At 44.9% G+C, this 24,644-nt stretch overlaps 1 protein-coding gene across 3 annotated transcripts in view; it reads left to right on the top strand.

Annotated features, from left to right (window-relative positions):
- Window positions 1–1,388: 1,388 nt before the first annotated feature.
- MYDGF (myeloid derived growth factor) overlaps window positions 1,389–24,644 on the top strand; it is a 466,921-nt gene continuing 443,665 nt past the window's right edge. The window contains exon 1 of one of the 3 annotated variants that reach the window (XM_068233815.1): window positions 1,389–1,722. In XM_068233815.1, the coding sequence (XP_068089916.1) occupies window positions 1,591–1,722 (132 nt within the window). In that variant the 5' untranslated portion in view covers window positions 1,389–1,590. The remainder of the gene's footprint in view (window positions 1,723–24,644) is intronic. The other 2 variants (XR_011020489.1, XM_068233816.1) reach the window with 2 other exon arrangements.

The following is a 24,644-nucleotide window of genomic DNA, read 5'->3' as shown; positions in this document are numbered from 1 at the left end:
CTGGTGAAATGTTGCCCACATTGCGCTAGTTAGTGCTCAAATGTTGCCCACATTGGGTTATTTTCTGCTGAAATGTTGCCCACGTTGCGTTTTATTTTCTGCTGAAATGTTGCCCACATTGCGTTTTATTTACTGTTGAAATGTTGCACACATTGCGTTATTTCCTGCTGACATGTTGCCCACATTGCGTTTATTTTCTGGTGAAATGTTGCCCACATTGCATTATTTCCTGCTGACATGTTGTCCACATTGCGTTTTCTGCTGAAATGCTGCCCACATTGCATTTATTTCTGGTGTCTGGGGAAACTCTCGCTGCATTTATTATTTAACGGTCATAGTGGGCTATATTTGCTGCTTTGGAGTTACGGTATACTAATAAATAGCATCACAGTTTCTGCACACCCATGATGGGAAGCCTCGTTTCACCACATCGCGGCGGAAACACTGCTTTCTTATGCCTTGCTGTTACATCATTATGTTAGCTCCGCCCACACAATGTCATGGCCGCGCCCATTTTTCGTCACGGCGCAAAGGCAGGTTGAACCCAGAAAAATCTGGTCACTCTATTTATAATGTGAACAACGCAGGGTCGGCGCTACCATAGAGGCAAAGGGGGCAATTGCCCCACGGCTCCAGAGCCTGTAGGGGCCCCCAAGGTGTCTCCCCCCAACTTAATTGTTGTTCCTTGGGGCCCCTGCAGAGTCTTCAGCTGAGACAGGTGGTGTCAGCCCCTGCCTCAGGAGCCTTAGGTGGAAATTTGGCTGCAACAAAGGGTCCCTACTGCCGATTTTTGATGGGGGGGGGGTCTATTAGGGGGGCCCATTGTTACTAGAACCGGTCCTGGAACAAAGCATAAGTTAATGTACAGGATGAGTTTGAAATGATACTGGTCAAAAGTCCATATGATATAATAGACGATGGTTGCCAGGTTGTTATGGTATTGTAGGTCTGGTATTTTCACTGCATGTTCTACTATTACAATAAAACAAACAAACAAACGACAATAACGAGGATCAGCCCTTGGAGTGGAAGAAGCTTGTGATTGCTACCTCAGTCTACAAAACTCCTCTGTGGATCTTATGGATTTCGACTAACCTATGCAGCTATTCTCACGGGTAGATGCCACAACACTTTAACGTACCTCGCTGCATCTTGCTAAACAAGATGATGATGATAATAATAATAATAATATTATTAGCGTTACAAAAGAAGAATGATTACTGCTTTATGTCACTTGCTCCTTGCTGTAAAATCGTGCTTTGCTACCGCCAAGTCAGCTGCGCTCACATGGTTTTGTGACATCACTGGAATTTTTACCGTTCAGAACGTGTTCCTAGAGTTACATAATACAGCGCTTCCTCTTCTCATATCTCAGAGCCATTGAGCCAATACAAAGCTTCCACGTTCGGGTGCTACCTTTCTACCCGTTTGCTAAATTGAGGAAAAGCCATTCCCAATAATTAATTATGAATGACTGGAACAATTTGCTTACGAACTATATTTAAATAGATAAATAAAAATAATAACGAATGATAGGAAGAAACGTTTAGATCCAGTCTGGCTCCCTCTAGTGATAGTCTGCTGTGAAAGATGGCGGCTTCCATGGTAGTTGTGATAGCTGTGCTTTCTGTCGTTGTTGGGGCTCAGGCGGAGGCGATAGAAAACGCGGAAGAATTTGATGTAAAACCCGGTGGTCTGGCGTACACCTACAGTCGGACATTGGTCAGATATCTTTTAATTACTAGATGTGTACTAGTCTGTGAAGTACATGTTAGCGGCTTGCTTGGCATTATAGGTATTTGGTTTAAAGCTGGTCTGAGGTAATGTGAAGTAGCATAACTTTTAGATGCCTTTGATACTGTCCTTGTGTTTTTCAGTAATTTTCACTTGCCTAGTTTAATTTCTGGTAATGACTTTCTAGATTCTTGCACTGTTCCAGAGCCCCAAAACTTTGAGCAGGGGGGGGTGGGCAGGCATATACTACTACTTGTCCCACTGCTCCCCCATTCTCCTATCTAGCTCACCTAAAAGTCCTCCTGGATCCTCTTCTGGTCGGTCGGGACTTACTGCGCAGGTGCACATCCTACAGCACGCGGCCGTGAGCGCACTGTGCATGACATACACATGTGCAACCTGGCCAGCACCTTTGCAGTAAGTCCCGACCCTGCTGATTGGAAGAGGATAGGGGGGGGGGGGGGGACATAAGGACAGGTAGCAGTTAATGCCTACCCCACCCCCACCATTTCTTCAAAGCTTTTGGCCTCTGGTATCCTTTAGGGCTTGTTCACACTAGAGGCGCTTTTGGATTTTTTTAAGCACCAGTGATTTTTCAGAAACGCCCTGAAAGCGGTTGTGCGATGATTCTCTATGAGAGTTCATATCTGAGTAGTTTGTTTCCGATCCCTTCAGAGGAGTGCTACATGGACCATTTTTGAGGCGATTTTGCCTCAATGAAAGGTATAGGAAAAATGCAAAACGCTCACAAAATTGCTTTGTGCAACGTTTGCGTTTTTTAAAGGAGTCATCAGGGGAGAAATAGTAAAATAAGTGGTACTTACCGGGGGCTCCCTCCAGCTCCCAGGACTTCCCTCGCCGCAGCTCTACCCGCAGCCGTTCGCCGCAGGTCCGTCTTGGTCCCCGGTGATGACGTCAGAGCGACCTCCAGCCATGTGGGCCGGAGCGGACTGCGCAGGACCATTCCATTTACAAAACATCTAGTTTATTCAGATTTGATGGCTTCCAAGCATAGACAGCTCTCTTTAACTCACACCACAGATTTTCAATTATATTCAGGTTTGGTGACTGAGATGGCCATTTCAGAATGTTGTACTTGTTCCTATGCATGAATGCCTTAGTGGATTTTGAGCAGTGTTTAGGGTCATTGTCTTGATGGAAGATCCAGCCCCGGCACAGTTTAAGCTCTGTTACCGATTCCTGGACATTGGTCTCCAGAATCTATTGATACTGAGTGGAATCCATGCTTCCCTCAAGTTTTTTTATTTTTTTTTTACAATATTTTATTTTTTTCATATTGATACAGAACCCCGGGTGTAACATACCCGTCATAAGAGGTAAACAAAATATGAGTATACGGTACATTGGTTAGCAGGTAGCTATATCCAGTCAAACCATCCCTATTAGACTCCTCCCTCCCCTCCTCTCCCCGCAGTCAATACTTGTCAAGTGTCAGTCTATGTGCTCAATATATCACTGGTAAAGATTCTCCCAGGTCAGACTAGGGCCTATTATGTAATTTCCAATATGCCCAATGATCCCTGTAATTGAGCAGTACACAATACCAGCCCGTATACTTAAAATGTTCCGTAAGATCGTTTCTCTCCTTTGTAGTGAAGGAAGCAAGGATAAAATGTCTCCAAATTGTGAACAAGTGCTTAGTTCTTTTTTTCCTTATGAGATAAAGCGTCCAGTCTGTAAATCCACTTGTTGAAAATTGTTTTTCTTGCCGCAATGATGAGGTGTGGTAGTGAGCCAAGGCTCTTTTTTGATATGTACTAACGCTAGGTTCCTTGGCTGGTTCATAGTAGTTAAATAAAAGTAGGGCTGGATTCAGACCTAGTTTCACCTTATATAGCTGGTCTATATAAACAAGCACACAAAAGGACTTGATATGAAGACATTTCCACACACAGTGTAATAGGTCAGCATTGGATAATTTGCATTTGGGACACTCTGCTTTATAGTGTGAAGGGGGGGGGCGGAATTGTACTTAACCCTCCTGGCGGTCTAATAAATTCCGCCAGGAGGCAGCGCAGCAATCCTTTTTTTATTTATTTTTTTGTATTTTTTTTAAATCATGTAGCGAGCCCAGGGCTCGCTACATGATAGCCGCTGCACAGCGGCATCCCCCCGCCCGCTTCGATCAGGAAATCCCGTTCAAAGAACGGGATTTCCTGGAGGGCTTCCCCCGTCGCCATGGCGTCTGCGGGAGTCCCGATCCACCCCTCAGCGCTGCCTGGCACTGATTGGCCAGGCAGCGCACGGGGTCGGGGGGGGGGGGGGGGGGCGGGCGATCGGTGTGCTCACGCAGCTAGCAAAGTGCTAGCTGCGTGCTGCAAAAAAAAATTAAGCAAATCGGCCCAGCAGGGCCTGAGAAAACCTCCTGCGCGGCTTACCCCGAACTACGTTACACGAACTACGAATCTGGGTTACCGCCAGAAAGGTTAATGTCAAAGGCGTATTTTGCCCTGTGCATGAGTTTAAAATGTGATTCCTGCCAATTTTCCCCTATGACTAGCTTATTAATTACCCTCGCTCCTGATAGAATTTTAGTTCCTGTGTCAGGATCAGAGAAGTCTTTTATCCATGCTTTAAAATTTAAATTCGCCGTCCCTGGTAGATTTATATTTTGGATAGTGGAATGGAGTTGGGACAGGGACAATTTGGGAATATGGGGGGCCAAGAAGCTCTCAAACTCGTTTAACTGTAGAAGGGTGGAGGTATCCTGCAATTTGTCCTTAATATGACCTCTCAATTGGCCATAGAAAAGAAAATGATGGGCTGTGAGATAAAATTTTGCTTTTATTTCTTTAAAGGTTAAACATTTCCTTTCCCGAAGGTTTATTAGTTGAGCGTCCCTCAACTTTGACAATATTCCCAGTCCCTGCACTGACCACACAGCCCCACAGCATGATGGAACCATTACCATATTTTATTGTAGGTAGCAGGTGGTTTTCTTGGAATGCTGTGTTTTTTTTCCTCCATGCATCAGGGCTGAGGAGTCGGAGCAATTTTTGGGTGCCTGCAGTCGGGGAAAAAATGCTCCGACTCCTAATAAATTTAAACTTTAATATAGAAAATATGATAAAATGTTCTATTTTTCAGATAATAGTCATCATAAATAATCAAAAAATAGTTACTTTTGTTGCTTCAATAAAGCAGTCCCCTTATTTTTAAAGTCAGATATACATATCTGATTGTGACTGTATGATGTGTACACAGGAATCTCTTATATATACTAAATAACATCTATGCTGTAAGAATAAAGCCTGATGTGTAGCTGTGTCACTAATAGGGATGGTCAATGAGATGGAAATAATTCTGCGCTGATGCTGGTTTATGCACATTTATGCACTCCCTTTGCTCATGAAATCAAATCATTTGATATGTTAGAATTTGGTTTGATGACTATGAATTAAAGGGTACCTGAGACGGAAGAAAAGAGAAGTTTTATACATACATGGGGCTTCCTCCAGCCCTCTTCAGGCCAATCAGTCCCTCGCAGTCCTCCTCCACCACCTGGATCTTCTGCTATGAGCCCTGGTAATTCAGCCAGTCAGCACAGTCCAGCCGCATGCCGCTCCCACAGCCAGGAGCATTCTGCACCTGCGCAATAGCGCAGATGTAGTACGCTTCCGGAGTGTGTGCATGCACACTACGCCCGACTGGCTCAAGTATCTGGACCCATAGCAAAAGATCCAGGTGGCAGAGGACGACAGTGAGGGACCGATTAGCCTGAAGGGGGCTGGAGGAAGCACCAGGTATGTATAAAACTTTAATTTCATCTGTCTCAGGTTTACTTTGTTACACAGTAGTACTATACGTATGCACACAGAGCTGCAGGGAATCCACTGAGAATGTTGTGCACATTGAACACAGAGGTGTTGTCTATTGCCTAGTACACACCATACAATTTTCTGTTATATTTTTCTGGTATGCTGGGCATACACGGGTCGACCTGGCGGCTAGATTAGCTGCCGGATCGACTCCCGCCGTGTTCCTGCTCGCCCCCGCAGCCGTACGGATCGATTCCCGCTCATCCCCCGCGGGCATTTCCTTATCTTCCGCTTGATTCTCCGCTATTGTCCGCCCGCGGGGATCGAGCGGGGAATCGATTCGGCGGGTCATCGGACCTGTCGGATATTATCAATCGGGCCGCTGATGGAGAAAAACGAATAGTGTATGCCCAGTATTAGATTTTCTGTAATTAGATTATTTTCTGTAAAGTACTGGTAGAGACTTGTCATTATCTCTGGTGCATTGTCTTCTGGTTATCGCCTGCTGAGTAGAACAATACTTAATTGCTAGACAGATGGTTAGATAGATCATTTCCAACATGTTGGAAATTATCTATCTGGCAGGTAAATCTAATGCTGGGTACACACGTGATTTCCTGCTCGATCCACGGAATCGATTATTTCCGACATGTTCGATCCGGTACCTGCACATCACTCTCTTACATGTACCCACCGTTACATTGCCTTGGGCCTGATCCACGTTCAGATTGTGCATGGAGAATGTGTAATACAGGAAGAATCCCCTCATTCCCCTGCAGAGTACCTGCACATCACTCTTACATGTACCCACAGTTACATTGCCTAGGGCCTGAGATGTTTTTTGTTCCTGTCTGTACCTTCTACAAGTACTCTTACCAAGGACTAGTTTTAGTTTATGACTAAAAGTATTAGTCAGAAGATCCGCCGGATTTCCAGGTAACTGGTATTGTTTAAAGGGAATCTAAACTGAGCAGGATATGGATTTTTCCTTTTAAAATAATACAAGTTGCCTGACTCTCCCGCTAATCCTGTGTCTCTAAAGTTGGGAATACACCTGTCGACCCGGCAGCTCGATTAGCCGCCGGATCGACCTCCACCGCGTCTGCCCAGATCGATTCCCGCTCGTCCCCGCGGGCACTTCCTTATCAGCGGTTCGTTTTCTTCCATTGTCCGCGCCGTCTATTCCCAGCATAATACTTTAAGTCACAGCCCCTTGTTATAATTTAAAAAGGCCTCAGTTATTTGGCCTGAGGTTTAGGTAAAATGCTTGTTCGCAGAATATACCTTTTTAAATAGAGTTTTCAAAGATGCAGGCAGAAGCATCTCAGTGTCTGCTTGAAGCAGATGATACAAGCAGATACTGAGAACATGTTCCTGAAGGAAGGCCACAGGCATCAGTGTTCTCCCCAGAGCCTTTCAGCTGGGCGGAGCGCCCACCTGACCCTGCCCTCCCGCCCGGCTGCCGCTTGCCCTGGTCTGTAGCAAAGTTACTTCCTCCTCTTAAATCATTACAGCAGCAGCGGCTGTGTGTGTGCAGCCAGCTCGCTGTCAGGGACGCTCTCTCCACCCTCTTCCCCAGCTCCCTTCGTAGTGTAGAGTAATGGAGGGGCGGGGAAAGGTCCTGTGAAGTTAAGCAGGAGAGATAAAGTTGTACCGCGGGACGCCTGTCTCTATTCATTCCGACCGGCAAGTCTCCTGTCATTACGGGGGAGGGGGGCTGTCTCGCAGCCGTTGCTGTGCTAAATGCCTTTTATATTCAGACAGCACTAGATTAGCTTCACACTCTTGCACAGTACTGACCTCCCTAATGACTAGTGAGACGTGGAGAGGAGAGCTGTAACGTTGCAGCAGATTTCTGCTGAGATTATAAAAAAAGGTGACATTACTGACCTCCTTTCTACAAAATAAAAAAGCAGTTTAGGTGCAATCTTAGCTAAACTTGGAAAATGCTTGCAGTTATTACATTATAAACTACAAAGCAGATGATCCAGCAGCCTCCCCCTTCTAATATTCATAGCAGAGAACTTTCATGCTGGATGATTGGCCCCCTTAAAAGTGTGTGTGTGTGTGAGAGAGAGAGAGTGAGTGTATGTGTGTGTGTGTGTGTGTATAGTGTGTGTGTGTACAGTGTGTGTGTGTGTGTGTGTGTGTGTACAGGGTGTGTGTGTGTGTACAGTGTGTGTGTGTGTACAGGGTGTGTGTGTGTACAGTGTGTGTACAGTGTGAGTGTGTGTGTGTGTGTGTGTTTTCCATGTGTGTGTGTGTGTGTGTGTGTGTGTGTGTGTGTGTGTACACTGTGTGTGTGTGTGTGTGTACAGTGTGTGTGTGTGTGTGTGTACAGTGTGTGTGTGTGTGTGTGTATAGTGTGTGTGTACAGTGTGTACAGTGTGTGTGTGTGTACAGTGTGTGTGTGTAGTGTGTGTGTGTGTGTGTGTACAGTGTGTGTGTGTGTGTGTGTGTACAGTGTGTGTGTGTGTGTATGTATAGTGTGTGTGTACAGTGTGTGTGTGTGTGTGTGTGTACAGGGTGTGTGTGTGTGTGTGTACAGTGTGTGTGTGTGTGTGTACAGTGTGTGTGTGTGTGTGTACAGTGTGTGTGTGTACAGTGTGTGTGTGTGTGTGTTTTCCATGTGTGTGTGTGTGTGTGTACAGTGTGTGTGTGTGTGTGTACAGTGTGTGTGTGTACAGTGTGTGTGTGTGTGTACAGTGTGTGTGTGTGTACAGTGTGTGTGTGTGTGTACAGTGTGTGTGTGTGTACAGTGTGTGTGTGTGTACAGTGTGTGTGTATATAGTGTGTGTGTGTGTACAGTGTGTGTGTGTGTGTGTACAGGGTGTGTGTACAGTGTGTGTGTGTGTACAGTGTGTGTGTGTGTACAGTGTGTGTGTGTGTACAGTGTGTGTGTGTGTACAGTGTGTGTGTGTGTACAGTGTGTGTGTGTATATAGTGTGTGTGTGTACAGTGTGTGTGTGTGTGTGTACAGTGTGTGTGTGTACAGTGTGTGTGTGTACAGTGTGTGTGTGTAGTGTGTGTATGTACAGTGTGTGTGTGTGTGTGTACAGTGTGTGTGTGTGTGTGTGTGTGTGTGTGTGTGTGTGTGTGTGTGTGTGTGTGTACAGTGTGTGTGTGTACTGTGTGTGTGTGTGTGTGTGTGTGTACAGTGTGTGTGTACAGTGTGTGTGTACAGTGTGTGTGTACAGTGTGTGTGTGTACAGTGTGTGTGTGTGTACAGTGTGTGTGTGTGTGTGTGTGTCTGTTTTTATCCTGGCCTGTCCCCCACACATCCAGTAGTACCTAGCTTATTCCCCCCCCCCCCCTCTTGAACCCAGTGTGACCCTCCCCACCCGGCTACTTTTTTATGCCACCCGGCTGGAAAAATATTCTGGGGAGAACACTGGGCATCATTAAATATTAATCGAGTAGGTGGGTATTATGACACCACGAGGGGTCTAAGCCAATAGTCGGGTCTGGGGGAGGGCTCAGATGAGGTCACATTTAACTCTTTCCTAGTCAGTATTAAAGGGCCGGATGGGCCCGCGGAGCGCATTCTTATTCCTACTTTCATGCTCTATCTGCTGACTGGAACCCCTAATTATTTCCTTTCTTTATGTAATCTGGTATAATGGATGCTGTACATAGTTAGTCTAGATGTAACGTAGTATAGACAGGAGATCACCTGATTACCGTCACTAGGAAGGTAATCAAGAAGCTGCAACGGAATGAAGAATCTGCTTTGCTAAGATATGACGAACTGTATCTGTATATCTGTTTCCTGAATAAACTACTTGTACTTTGAAGAAGCCTGAGAACGGTCTATCTCCAATAATGCTTGCTGTGTTGAGTCAAGTTATCTCACAGTCTGTGAGGTGCAGAAGTTGCTGGTGTCGAAGCAAAAAGGTGATTTATAACACCCCTCAACAAGCATGCAGATCAGGTGCTCTGACTGAAGTCAGACTGGATTAGCTGCATGCTTGTTTCAGGTGCGAGATCCAGATACTACTGCAGCTAAAGAGATCAGCAGGACTGACAAGCAACTGGTATTGTTTAAAAGGAAACATCCATATCCCTCTCAGTTAAGGTTCCCTTTAAAGGGAATGTCCAAGCAAAATAAAAAAATGAGTTTCACTTACCTGGGGCTTCTGCCAGCCCCATGCAGCCATCCTGTGCCCTCGTAGTCTCTCACTGCTGCTCCAGTCCCCCGCTGGCAGCTTTCTGACCTCGGAGGTCGGCGGGACGCATTGCGTACATTTTTACGCATTCCCGCTAATGCAGGAACATTCACATAAAAATTTACGCATTAAACCAGTAATGCGTAAAAATGTATGTGTTAATGTTCCTGCACTAGCGGGAATGCGTAAAAATGTACGCAATGCATCCCGCCGACCTCCGAGGTCAGAAAGCTGCCAGCGGGGGACTGGAGCAGCAGTGAGAGACTACGAGGGCACAGGATGGCTGCATGGGGCTGGCAGAAGCCCCAGGTAAGTGAAACACATTTTTTTATTTTGCTTGAACCTTCCCTTTAAAAGGGAATCAATATGGCAGCCTCCATATCCCTCTCACTTCAGTTGTCTTTTAAAATTCCTAAGCATTGGCAGTTAAGAGATGCATTTCATAGTTACATAGTGACCAAGCAGCTCAGGGTGACCCAAACTACTAGGAATGTATAGGGGGATAAAAGGGACCAAAAAGCCCACCTACTAAAAAGTAAAACTTGGTGTAATTTGCCTTCTTAAAACAGAAGGAAATTTGCAATAATTCAGCTATCAGGGCTGGTGCACACCGAGCGGCTTTTTAGGGTAATTATTATATTTGTATTTCAATAGGGGTGTGCACACCAGAGCGGGAGGAGTTTTGCAGAAACTAATCCTCCCGGGGTGAGGCATTTTTTTGGATTGCGGAGGCGTTTCTGCCACCAATGTTAAGTATAGGAAAAACGCAAACCGCTCTGAAAAACTGCAGATCAGAGCGGTTTGCCAGGCGGTTTTGTTACAGAAGCTGTTCAGTAACAGCTTTACTGTAACAGTATATGAAATATGCTACACTTAAATCCGCAGCAGCAATCCACAAAACGCTAGCAAAACGCCTCATAAAAATAAAAAAAAGCGTTTCAAAATCTGCTAGCATTTTGCGGATCTGCTAGCGGGTTTTGGTGTGCCCCAGGCCTAAGTGAACATTTGTGGTTACCCACAATGCACTATTACTGAATATTCATACCAGCCTTACATATCCCTGTTGATCCAGAGGAAGGCGAAAAACCCTTACAAGGCCTGGTCCAATTAGCCCCAAAAGGGAAAAAATTATTAATGATGGCAATCAGATAAAATCCCTGGATCAATATCACTGGGCATTACCTAGTAATTGTAGCCGTGAATGTCTTTCAACGCAAGGAAAGCATCTAAGCCCCCTTTAAATGCAGGTATAGAATTTGCCATAACTACTTCCTGTGGCAATCCATTCCACATCTTAAAGGGAAGGTTCAGGGACGCTGTGAAAAAAACAAAAATCCAAATCCACTTACCTGGGGCTTCCTCCAGCCCGTGGCAGGCAGGAGGTGCCCTCGTCGCGGCTCCGCAGGCTCCCGGTCTCCTCCGGTGGCGCGCCCGACCTGGCCAGGCTGGCTGCCAGGTCGGGCTCTTCTGCGCTCCAATGTGCGGCTCACTGGTGCGCGCTGACATCATCGGACGTCCTCCGGGCTGTACTGCACAGGCTCAGAACTACTGAGCCTGCGCAGAACAGCACGGAGGACGTCCGATGACGTCAGCGCGCACCAGTGAGCCGCACATTGGAGAGCAGAAGAGCCCGACCTGGCAGCCGGCCTGGCCAGGTCGGGAGCGCCACCGGAGAAGCCCGGGAGCCTGCGGAGCGGCGACGAGGGCACCTCCTGCCTGCCACGGGCTGGAGGAAGCCCCAGGTAAGTGGATTTGGATTTTTATTTTTTTCACAGCATCCCTGAACCTTCCCTTTAATCACTCTTACTGTAAAGAACCCTTTCCTAAATAAATGGCAAAACGTTTTTCCTCCATGCGCAGATCATGTCCTCTAGTCCTTTGAGAAGGCCTAGGAACAAAAAATAATCCGCCAAGCTTTTATATTGCCCTCTGATGTATTTATACATGTTAATTAGATCCCCTCTAAGGCGTCTTTTCTCTAAACTAAATAAACCCAGTTTATCTAACCTTTCTTGGTAAGTGAGACCTTCCATCCCTCGTATCAATTTTGTTGCTCGTCTCTGCACCTGCTCTAAAACTACAATAACTTTCCTGTAATGTGCTCAGAACTGAATTCCATATTCCAGATGTGGTCTTACTAGAGAGTTAATCAAGGGCAATATTATGCTAGCATCTCAAGTTTTTATTTCCCTTTTAATGCATCCCAAAATTTTACTAACTTTAGCTGCAGCGGCTTGGCATTGAATACGATTATTTAACTTGTTGTCGATGAGTACTCCTAAGTCCTTCTCCAAGTTTGATGTCCCCAACTGTATTCCATTTATTCTGTATGGCGCTAGACCATTGGTACAACCAAAATGCATGACTACATTTTTCAACATTGAATTTCATCTGCCATTTATGTGCCCATATAGCCATCCTATCCAGATCCTGTTGCAATATTTCACTATTTTCCTGAGAGTTGATGATTCTGCACAATTTTGTATCCTATGCAAAAATAGCAACATTGCTTTCTACTGCATCTACTAGGTCAGGGGTTGAGAACCTATGGCTCGGGAGCCAGATGTGGCACTTTTGATGGCTGCATCTGGCTCAGACAAATCGGTAGGGGTTGATTCACTAAGCTACACAGCTCAAGCAGCGCAGCTCAGTGTGTCAGCGCAAGTAACATTTTCAAAGTAGGCATGCTACAGTTGTAGCATGCACTACTAACTTACTCACCTTGTGTAAAGTGTGCCGAATGGTTGAATGATGCACAGTGACTCCATCTGCAGCAAGATGTTGTTGTAGGTCTTTGGTGCTGGTCTGTGGGTGGACTCTGACTGTTCTAACCATTCGTCGCTTCTGTCTATCCGAGATTTTTCTTAGTCTGCCACTTCAAACCTTAACTTGAACTGAGCAGACAGCTGAAATCCCTAAGACAGCTTTCTGTATCCTTCTCCTAAACCATGATGGTGAACAATCTTTGTCTTCATGTCATTTGAGTTGTTTTGAGACCTCCATGTTGCTACTCTTCAGAGAAAATTAAGAGGATGGGAACTTACAATTGACCCCCTTAAATACTCTTTCTCATAATTGGATTCACCTGCAGTGTTCTCCCCAGAGCCTATCAGCCAGGTGGAGCGCCCACCTGATCTATGTCCCCGCCCTGCTGTTGAGATCAGCCTCCGTCTATAGCAGAAGCTTTCCTCTGCACATTATAGTTGGCAGCGCAGAATGACACCTTCTCCGCCCTCTTCCTCAGCTCCTTCCTATCAGCTGCGTAGAGGGGCGGGGAAATCTCCAAGCAGAGAGAAGATGAGCCAGACCGCCGAAGGCTGTGAGCTGGAGTAGTCCCATGCACAGAATAGAATGTGCGATTAGATTGCTTTTCATTTGGTGAATCATCCCCACTGACTACAGTGGACAGACGCTCTCCCCCTCTCCCTGTCAGAGCAGCAGGTACAAAGCCCCTTCACTGGCGCAATTACCCGGGGGTTACCGATGTCTGGAATACCCCCTTGAGACTCCTGTACCTTTAAAAAAAATGTCCCTGAAATCGCTGAAGCAGGCAAGCTGGTAAATATAAAAACACAAAAAGCACCCCGATACTGCGCTCATATATAAAAAGTCCATATATAAAAAGTCCAAGTTAAGCAGGCAAACAACCACTAGTCAGTCTAATATAGACAAAAGTTGTAATGGTAGGAGCGCTCTTCCCAGATGCGTGCACCATCAATCAAAGTCTCTTATGTATGTGGATAAGCACTCAATGCTTGCTTGCACATCAATTTAAGTGTAAAATGCAGGTAAAGTAGCCCCCCCTTCGGGGAAAGACTCACCGGATGTTGCGGCCTTCAGGGCCCCTTATCACTTTCGGGGTATTGGCCACCCCGCAGCCTCACTGGCAATCCACAAGCTGCTGCTCCAGGTCTGTTTAATCAAAAAATAGGCTCCACATAGCATAAAAGTGTAAAATTTTAAAATTTAATCAAGCAGCTAAAAGTTCTGCTAAGCAGACAAATACAGACATAAGATAAAAAGTGTATCCAGCAGCCAGTCCCATAACATACAGTACCGCCGCTATAGCGGATTCGGGACTGCAGGGGTCACACTGTGCTTGGCAAACGACAAGGCGTACACCTCTGCCGCCTGGCCCACCCTCTGTGACTGTGTAAAGCAGGGACTTTTTACAAAGTTTTCCCCCTTCCCCTAGTGCTGGCTGGATGTGTCCATGCCAGGCCCAGACTGGCCAGGGGGGGAAGGGGGGCAATCTCCCCCCAGGCCACCTTTCATTCAGTGATTTAGGGCTGGTCAGGTGCCTGGTGTATTCAGGTTTGTTGTTGTAAGGCAATGTGAAACACTAGGCCAGCTGATAAAAGTGCAATTAGAGGACAGGCACTGGTAAATATACACAGCATGATGCAGAGCTTGCCTGGAGGGTCAGTGGGAAAATATCTGGCTGGTCTCTCCCCTATGTTATGACTGCATGTGTGGATAAGGTGTTAAACAAGTTGAAAAGTTTTTGTCAGTCCCTAGACTCCAGGAGGGCTGCTTTCGGACTTATGTGAGAGACTGGCAGGAACAGGAGTCCTATTACAGGCAAGTAGCCTCTGTGTGATGTGGGACTGCAATACAGATAAGCTCTCTGCTCCATCTCAGGCTATTCTAAATTTATCTCCACTCCTCCTCTCTCTGGGCTAGTGCACGCCAAAATCACAATAGCAATTGCTAGCAATTTGTGAGTGCGATTTTGTGAAGCGATTTTCAGAGTGATTTTTGAATGAATCGCTCAAAAAAAAATTGTACATGCAGTGTGTTTGTGATTTTGAAAAAATCGCAACGCTGCTGTGAGAACACCGTCATAGAGTAACATTAGCCAAGCACTTTTCAAATAACTGTTGATTTGAAAAACGCTCAGAAGCACTCTTGGTGTGCACCAGCCCTCCCTCATTCACCATTGTTTCCCTCTTCCCCTAGTGCTGGCTGGCTGTGTCTTCTTGTCATACAGGAAAGCTAAATAAAAGTGCAATCCTGGCAAGGCAAATTATTATTATTAGTATTTATATAGCGCCGCTATCTTCCGCAGTGAGGGATTAGTAGAGATGGTGGTGAAGGGGAGGACATAAGTGGAGGGGGAGGAAATGAGCTTTGGGGAATTAAAGTGTCCATACATCTGTTGACTCGATAGCCGATCGGCCAATCGTTTTTATATTGTCGAATCGGATAAAAATTTTGGGTGGAAATTGGTTGAATGTATCAATCTGAGATGTTGGGAAATCTCGGTTGTCAGGTGTGGTTGTCAGGTGCGATAATCACGGCATGCGATAACCGCGAATGATAGACACTATGTAAACCCCGGCCGTTGTCCCTCAAAATGTATTCTGTACCCCCCGGTTCCTGTACTTGTCACACTGTCCCTAGAGTGTTCTTTCTGTATTTCCGCATTGGCGCTCCACATGACTACTGGCATATACGACGTGGGGTGCGTGTGTGATGTCATTTGGGCTGGGACTGCCATGATAATGGGCCTCTAGTTTGTGTTACACCCCCCCACCCCCCCCCCAGGCCAAAAGGTCCCAGTCCTCCCCTGGTCCATGCTGCCATGAATTGCACCTTCGTGACAAAAAGTGTGTCTTCTGATATGAACATTAAATGTGGAAATATGTTTGCTTTCTATGCTGTGTTGTAAAGTTAGGTGTTAAAAAGCCAAGCACAACTGCAAGGGTTTGTTTGTTTATTCATTGCTGAAGATACTATTTAGATGGCAGTTGGTATTGCTTTAGGGCTCATTCACACTATGTGCAATGAGTCATGACAGACGGCACCACACATAATGCCTGCAATGCAGGTAGCATGAAAGTCTATAGACTTTCATATTACCATTCACACTACAGTTTACATTGCCGTGTGTTGCGTTGTAACTTAGCCGGGAACATCATCGCACACAACGTATGCATTGTCATGCTTTTTTTTTTTTTTAAATAAATGGAAGCTGCCAACCTATGCGATTTAGCACATTGCAATGCATATATGAAATTGCGTTCGTGCATGCCTTGCCTAGTGTGAATTAGCCCTTTGTATCACTTTGAAAGTTTTGTAAAAACTGGGTACTAGCTGTTCCTTTTACAGAGGAACAGGTCTTTTGGTGCGAAATTCTTTTGTCCCTTTTCAAGCCTTGGAACTAATGTACTGATCGATAAACAGGGCTGTGGAGTTGGAGTCGGGGCAGTTTTGGGCACCCGGAGTTGGAGTCGGAGTCGTTGATTTCATAAACTGAGGAGTGGGAGTCGGAGTCGGATGATTTTTGTACAAAATCCACAGCCCTGTTAAGTATTAGACTAAAGAGAGTCGAGGAGTCGGGCCATTTTGGGTACCTGGAGTTGGAGTTGGAGTCGGAGTCGTGGTTTTATAAACTGTGGAGTCGGAGTCGGAAGATTTTTGTACCGACTCCACAGCCCTGCCTACAAAGTGACAATATATGTACCCTTCTACTGGAATTGGTTTGTGAGACTTGAAATTTGTTTCTATCCTCTGAATTGATATGTAGCTTAGTTACAGATGCTAATGTTTTTATTATTATTTGGTATTTATATAGCACCAACATCTTCCGCAGATGCATATATCCCTGCATCATATGGCTATCGCTTGCGTTATGTGACACTATGTGGCAAATTCCACTGAATTGTCCAAACTAAGTCTATCTCCCGTTCCTCTCTCGGGGAGTTGTTCCAGCGCTGGCCCCCGTTGAAATTTGCTGCTACCAGAAACCCTCAAACACCCGTGTCCTTGAGTACTTCCAAAGATAGGCAGCTCCGTAACACGCCAGCGCACTTTTGTGCATGGGCAGTATGGAGCCACCCGTCTTCAAAAGCACTCGGGGTCAGAAGTGCTTCTGGACCTTTCAGGATTCCCATCTCCCCCCCCCCCCCCCCCCTTGAAAATCCTGCACTTGCCCCTGGCCAACACTATAGAAAGATTGCCGCCGAGAGGACTAACATTTATGTTCTGAGGGTGTCAACTATTGACAGTCCTCTTTGCAGTTGCTTGCGGTGCATTAAATGGGGAGTTTGGTCTGTCAATGTGAAGCGGCCCTAGCCCTAACACTATCTGATCACCATGTACATACACACACCAGACTTTTTTACATTTTTGTATGTAAACCGGTACTTTCCATCATGTGCAGAGCCAAGTCACCGCATCTCTTTTGTCAGTCAGTGCGACTGCAACATACATTTTTTTTTCCCAAAAAACAATACTATTTTCTTTTGTAAAATGTATATGCCATGACAACATTGCTCTGGTCTCTGCGACAGTGGCTGCCAAAAACAATTTTTTTCTAAATTCTTTTTTTTTTTGTGTATGTGTAAACCTGCACCATCATGTGTAGAACCAACACCTCTTGTCAGTGACACTCACCAGGGATGCAACCAACATTGTTTTTCTTAAAAGAAATTTAAATTTTTTGGAGTACAATGTGTAGGCCATGACATTGTCTGGCCTCTGCTACACTGGCTGCAAAAACATTGGGTTTTTTTTTCATATTAAATTTGTACGTGAAGCTGCAAGTCATCACACCTCTGGCACACAGTGTTAGGGCAAGGGTCCATCTGACACTGATACTTAAGTCCATATACAATTAGCTTTTTCTCTGCGTTTTCTTCTAGGAGATAATTTTTCATCTTCTATTTAGAATAACTTTTCCTCATTTTGCAATTGAGAAAGTACCAGAAGTAGATGGAAAAGTACCATCAAGACTAAGGCCCGGTGCACACCAAAACCCGCTAGCAGATCCGCAAAATGCTAGCAGATTTTGAAACGCTTTTTCTTATTTTTCTGTAGCGTATCACCTAGCATTTTGCGGCTTTGGGAAGCGTTTTTGGTGTAGTAGATTTCATATATTGTTACAGTAAAGCTGTTACTGAACAGCTTCTGTAACAAAAATGCCTGCAAAACCGCTCTGAACTGCCGTTTTTCAGAGCGGTTTGCGGTTTTCCTATACTTAACATTGGTGGCAGAAATGCCTCCGCAATCCAAAAAATGCCTCACCCCGGGGTTATGCGTTTCAGCAAAATGCCTCCCGCTCTGGTGTGAACCACCCATTGAGATACATTGACCAAGCGTATTCGCAGCCACAAACTGCTGTAAAAACACCAAAAAACCCGCTCGGTGTGCACCAGCCCTATGTTAAGTATGTCTTTGCTTGCTTGTGATTTAAAAGGCATTTCATTGACAAGTTTGAAAATATAACTTGGGGGAAAAAAACTCAGGAGAAAAAGTGAATTGCATATGGGCCCTGGGCCCATATACAATTCACTTTTTCACCTGGGTTTTCTCCTAGGTTATATCTTCACAAATTGTAAATAAATTGCCTTTTAAACCACGAGCAAGCAAGAAAACAGCGATTAACCATTCAATTGTACAGTATTGGGTCAGGGATGCGCAGCCTTTTACCTATATTTTGTATCCACAGTTCTGTAACTACCAGGCTAGCAGCACCCATTGTGCTATCCTGTTTTGCATGGTAAGTATTTCGTTTAGTTTTGCATATGTTTTGCATCTGTCTGATTGCTGAGTGTGTATTTGAGCTATTTAAGCGGTGCATATGAGGTGGTGAGTCATTCAGATGCGGCCCATATTGGTGAGCGCTTGCTTTGTTTCCTGCTGTCTGTATTGAAAGCAAGAAAACGCTCAAAATAATTTTGAAAGCACTTTTCACCCACTTTTAGGTAATTTTTTTCAATTACAAAGTGCTGAAAAATTATTTTACACAAAAGATGAAAAATTATCTCCTAGAAAAAAACTCAGGAGAAAAAGTTAATTGCATATGGACCCTGGTCTGCAAAGCACGGTCAGAGCAGGTATATTACCTATACTGCACATTGGGTAATCTTGCTGACCGCTGGCAAGCCTCCATTGCGTGGCTCTGCATTGGAGTTGGTGACACCACCATGAATGGCAGGCAGGCCTGCTGCCACCTCCTCTTCTTTTCCTTCTACTCCTCCTCCATCATCCCCTTTGCTATCGTCCTTGGCTAAGTACTCCTTTGCTGCTGCTGCCCCCTCCTCTACTACAAGTGCACACCCCCAGCTTCCCAGGGCCTATTCCACATCCCCGTGGAGCTACAGTGCTGAATAGCATTTTTTTTCTACATAAATACATTTTTTTCTCAAATTAAATTTGTATGTGTAAACCTGCACCATCATGTGCAGAGCCAAGTCACCGCCTCTCTTGTCAGTGACACTCACTAGGCATGCAACAAACATTGATTTTCTTTAAAAAAAACATTCAACTTTGGGGGTAAAATGTGTAGGACATGACATTGTCTGGCCTCTGCTACAGCGTTTGCAAAAAATGTTGTCTTTTTTTGGTCAAATTACAAAACCTATACATACTGTACATGGGCAGAGCTAAGTGACCGCATCTCTTGTCAGTGTCACATTCCAGACCTGTTAGTGCTTAATCTCGCGTGGTTGCATAACTAGTTAGCATGGTGAAGTTCACAAATAGGCTAAAAAAAAACCCCCAAATTAGGCTGTACACTAAGCCTGTCTGTTTGGTAAAACTTCTAGCAACGCTGGTTCGTTCAGTTAAGCGTGCATGCAGCACCCCCACGTCTTAGGGCCTCAAAGACCTGTTAGCGCTCAATCTGGGTAAACGCGGCATTTGGTCTGTCAGTGTGAAGTGGGCATAACCCTTACATAAACACTCCAGACATTTTAAAGCAGCACTTTATTCCTCAAATGTAGGAATATACTGTAATTTTCCCTTTCATCCCTGAACTCCTTATCATTTTGGTTCAGAACTGTAAACACAGCATGGAGGAGCAGGTCAGCCTATAGTATATTAATCCTTTCTCTGTTCTCCCTGAGTCTGGACTTAAGTATCGACAGAGATGGGCTTTCGAGTAGAAAGCTACTCGAATTCGAAATTGTAAAGAAGGTTGATTAAGGCAGGTGTGAGCATAGGAGACGAGGGATTACTTAACCAGGAGTCCATCGGGCTCCTATGTGTATCACTTCACTTGCACGCCACCTATTGGATGCACTTCCTCCTTCAAGCCGGAAGAAGGAAGTGCGGTAGTGAGTCGTGGAATGCGTCCCATAGGTTGCGTGCGAGTGTAGTGATACACATAGAAGCCAGACGGACTTTTGGGTAAGTTACCCCTGGTCTCCCATGCTCAAACCTGCCTTAATCAACCTTCATTACAATTTCAAATTCAAGTGGCTTTTGACTCGAAAGCCCATTTCTACATATCAATATCTACACACCAGTGGAAGCACTTGTGCAAATAAAAAAGCTAGAGCAAACGAGTTAAAAGTGTAGAGCATACCCTCTGCCAACAGTCTCTGCACTGCATGAGTGGGAAGGGGTGGGTGCCTGGGGACTGAAGTGAATAATTAGACCAGTGATGTCAAACCGGTCCTTTGAGGGCCGAGGTCCTCACACATTTTTGACACAGCTCAAATTAATTGATGGGTCTGAATCAGGAAAAGTGTGGTCCATCAGGTAGAACGCATACCTCTTTCTCAGTCCATCCTATATAGGTAGAAAAAAATGTTTTGTAAAAAAATAATACCTTTTTAATGGCTATCTGATAGAGTTAAATTATGCAAGCTTTCTGGGATCTAGTCCCCTTCTTCAGGCATATTTCCAGATGTTAGCTGAAGTAAAACACTGATGCAGGTAAATGGGAAGATGACAGTTGTGCTGGTTACTGTTTATCCGTTAGGTGTCAGGTGATCAGCAGGCTGGAGCCAATGAGTTGGTGCAAGCATACATGAAATCCAGCAGGTTTCTGAAGATCATGAAGCCAAGTCAATTATGTTGAATAAGGTGTCATGAATCCTGTTCCATAATTTAAACCTTCTGTTAATGTGTTGAACTTTTTTCATAAATTTGTACTCATGAATTTTTCTTGATTGTTCATTTTTGAAGTTACCCTTAAAGTGGATCGGAGATGAAATTTTACTCATTGCATAATTGTGTTCCTTTCCTATTGTTTATAGGGCATTCCTCAAGCCAAATACTTTTTTTTGTTTTAATACTCTAATTCCCAATAAACTAAAAAAGCCTCGCCCACAGCATTTCAGAGAGCTTTGGCATTTTCAGACAGTAGCAAGGGCTCATGGGAGCTCAATCTGGGCAGGAGGAGGGGTAGGTATTACTAGCCAGAGATTTCAGAGAGAGAGAGGGGAGGAGGGGGGATTAGATTTTTTTTCACAGGCTGAGTGCTGCTGTCATTGTATCACAGGAAGAAATAATCATATTCTATTGAAGCTGTCTGCAGCTAGATTTGCTGTGTAAACTATCTACACTTTAGATAAGATATATAGACAAGTTACTTGTTACAGTTAGTTTTTCAGCTCGGATCCGCTTTCAGAACAAGTACTTTCAGATCTTACATGCTGTGTCCTGGTTCACAGAAGTGTTGGCCCACTGGTGTGTCCATTTTACCCTCATTGATTTTAATGCGGTGATGGTTCATTCTTGTGCGCAGTTTTTGTCCTGTTTCTCCTATATAGATTCCTCTTGAGGGGCATTTCATGCAGCGTATCATGTATACAACATTGGATGACTCACAGGAAAATTGGCCTAGTATTTGATGATATTTCTGTGAGTTTGGTATTTGTATTTGGCTTGTGCACAAGATAAAAGGGCAGGTCTCACACCTTCTGTTATTGCAGGGTAATGTGCCTGGAGTTTCTGGTGTAGAAAATGCACTTCAGATAATCATTTGTCTCAAATTGGGAGGTTGTCTGAAAGCAAGCAGTGGTAAATCAGGAAAAACTTCCTTCAGACGTTTGTCCTTGTGGAGTATCGGTTGTAGGGTTTTCGATATCTTCCACAATTATCTTTAAACTTTCCACCTGAAGTCTACCCATTGCATACTACTTTAAGGCGCCTCCAACCATTTTGTGTTCTCTGCAAATGGCACATCCCTTATTGAAGTGTTTCAGAGTTAATGTACATCCACATTGTCTGGTAAAAAGAGGCATCATAGACTAGTGGAAATTTTCATCTTTCGTTCAGGACTTTCAACACTATGCTAAAGCTCATTAGCCATGGTGTGAAGGACATGAGCAGTCAACAGTAGCACTGCTCAACCCATACCACAGCATTATAGAGCAGTAGTATGAGCAGCCTTTGTAGTAATTTTCTTTTTCCTATGCCATTCACTTAATTAATTTGAACATTATATTTTTATTGCTGACTTTATTACTATAACAGCTCTAATGTCAGAATAGATAATAGGATAACAGAGGCGCCAATAGGATAAAAAACACTAAAAGAACTTAAAAACCCATCTTGGTAATAGGAGGCAGTGGTGGACTCACCCCCTCCAAGCAGAACACACGACTGTGGATTTTCAGTCAAAACAATTTTATTGGATACTCCAAATAAAGTGCAACGCGTTTCACGGGATACAAACCCGCTTCATCAGGCAATAACAGATAGGAGTAAACAGCATCTGCCAGTATCATCAACACAGAGGCGCTCAGTGTTAATGATACTGGCAGATGCTGTTTACTCCTATCTGTTATTGCCTGATGAAGCGGGTTTGTATCCCGTGAAACGCGTTGCACTTTATTTGGAGTATCCAATAAAATTGTTTTGACTGAAAATCCACAGTCGTGTGTTCTGCTTGGAGGGGGTGAGTCCACCACTGCCTCCTCTATTACCAAGATGGGTTTTTAAGTTCTTTTAGGGTTTTTTTATCCTATTGGCGCCTCTGTTATCCTATCATCTACATCAAGTCCACCCTTGGTGGAGGGTTGTACCCTTCCTTCTTCAACTACAGAGAGCGGCTTTTTAATCCTGAGTGGGGTCAGGACAATCTCCCCACCTGCTTTTGACAGTGGTTGCCTACTTGGTAACCCTGGTTTGTGAGTATTAAATTAATAATATTACTCTATCAATTATACCTTACCAGTACATACTACACTATATTGGGATCTTGGTGTTCTCTCTTTTTCTAATGTCAGAATAGTAGCAGTAGAGTATTGTACCGCATTAGCCATAAGTAAAAGCAAGAAGTTTGAAATTGGGACGATACCATTTATTGGCTAACTTAAAAGAAAAGAAGTAAACGTTTGGCTGACAACTTGTCAGTATAGAGGAATTGAGTCTGAAGAAGACTTGACAGGCGAAGGCCTACTCCTTTTCTGTTTCAATATGTGTTCTTGAATACCCCCCCCCAATCTCCCTCCTTCCCTTTGCCTCTAAACGCCTCGAATGTCTGGTCCACCAACTAATTACCAATACCTCAACACCAATACCCTACTTGACCCCCTACAGTCTGGATTCCGTTTTGCCCTCTCAACAGAAATGGCCCTTGCCAAGTTGGTCAATGACCTTACCCTAGCCAGAGCCAATGGCAGTTATTCAATCCTGTTCCTCCTTGTCCTCTCCTCAACATTTGACACTGTAGACCACCTCCTCCTTCTTTCGTCCATACAGTTCATATGAGCTCACTTTGGCTTGGATCTCCTCCTACTTCGCCAATAGCTCCTTCACAAACTCCTTCAATGGCTCCTCTTCAACCCCTGCCCCCCTCTCAGTTGGGGTCCCGCAGGACTCTCTGTTCTGGGCTCCCTTCTGTTATCAATATACACTTTCTCAATTGGCAAAATCCTCTCCTCCTTCAAATACACATTCACAACGTCACCAAAGCCTGGAACTTCCACCTCAGTAATATATCCAAGATCTGACCCCGGACACTACCAAGCTGCTCATCCATGCCCTCATCATCTCCTGCCTCGATTACTGTAACTCCCTTCTGTCTGGCCTCCCCTTGAGCTGCATTGTCCCACTTCAATCCGTTATGAACGTGGCTGCCAGACTCATCAATTCTTCTCACCTCTCATCCACCCGCCCCCCATAAATCCCTGCACTGGCTCCCTATCCGATTCAGGATAAGTTTCAAGATTCTTTGCCTGGCCTATAAATCTGTACACAAAACCTGCCCTACCTACATCTTGGAGCTTGTTCGCAGGTATATACCAAGCCGTCCCCTCCAGTCTTCCAACGACCTTCGCCTAACTTGCCCGTGCATTTCCCACGCCCATGCGCGCCTGCAGGATTTCTCAAGACCCGCCCCCACCTTTTGGAACTCTCTTCCACTGCTCATTAGACTTGCCTTCTCCTTCAAAGCAAGCCCTCAAAACCCACCTCTTTAAAGTGAATGTGTACCACTTTAAAAATAAAGTCAGATACTCACCTAAGGAGAGGGAAGGCTCGGTCCTAATGAGCCTTCCCTCCTCTACCGGTGCCCGGTCCCGTGCAGGATCCCCCGTAGCAGTATTCAACCAGTTCGGTCAAATACTGCCACTTCCGCCGCAGAAGGGAGGTTTAGGCAGCCTTCGGGAGCACTCGGGCTCCCGAAGACGGGCCGCTCCATATTACGCAACGCCGAGCACCCTCTATGACGCACTCGCGCGTGCGTAGTATGGAGCAGCCAGTCTTCGGAAGCTCGAGTGCTCCCGAAGACCTACGAAGTCCCTGCGGCGGCGGACGCGAACGGGGGAGCTAGCACAGCACCGAGGGAGAGGAGAGGGAAGGCTCAATAGGGACCGAGCCTTCCCTCTCCTTAGATGAGTATCTGACTTATTTATTTTTAAAGTGGTACCCATTGGCTTTAAGATGGCCTACCTACCCCCATTGCACAGTAACTCTAATGATTCTAAAGCCCTACCTAGTGTGTCCACCTCCCTAATGTGTCCACCTCAGAAAGCTTGGTATTCAGAGCAATTAGACATTTTCCTAAGTAGTAACACATTGGCCACAATTCACTAAGCTCATATACTGTCTTTAATATAGTTTCTGAGCTGTTTTTACTGCTGTCACCATGGTAATAAAGCATGCAGTATTCACTAAACAATTTGCCTTAGGCAAACCTAACGTTAAAGAAGAACTTCAGCCTAAACAAACATACTGTCATTTAGTTACATTAGTTATGTTAATTAAAATAGGTAATATAATCTCT

Source organism: Hyperolius riggenbachi, chromosome 1 (assembly GCF_040937935.1).
Source record: "Hyperolius riggenbachi isolate aHypRig1 chromosome 1, aHypRig1.pri, whole genome shotgun sequence".
Classification (NCBI taxonomy): domain Eukaryota; kingdom Metazoa; phylum Chordata; class Amphibia; order Anura; family Hyperoliidae; genus Hyperolius; species Hyperolius riggenbachi.
Note: the sequence above shows the minus strand (reverse complement) of the source record. Positions and strands in the feature narration are given on the sequence as shown.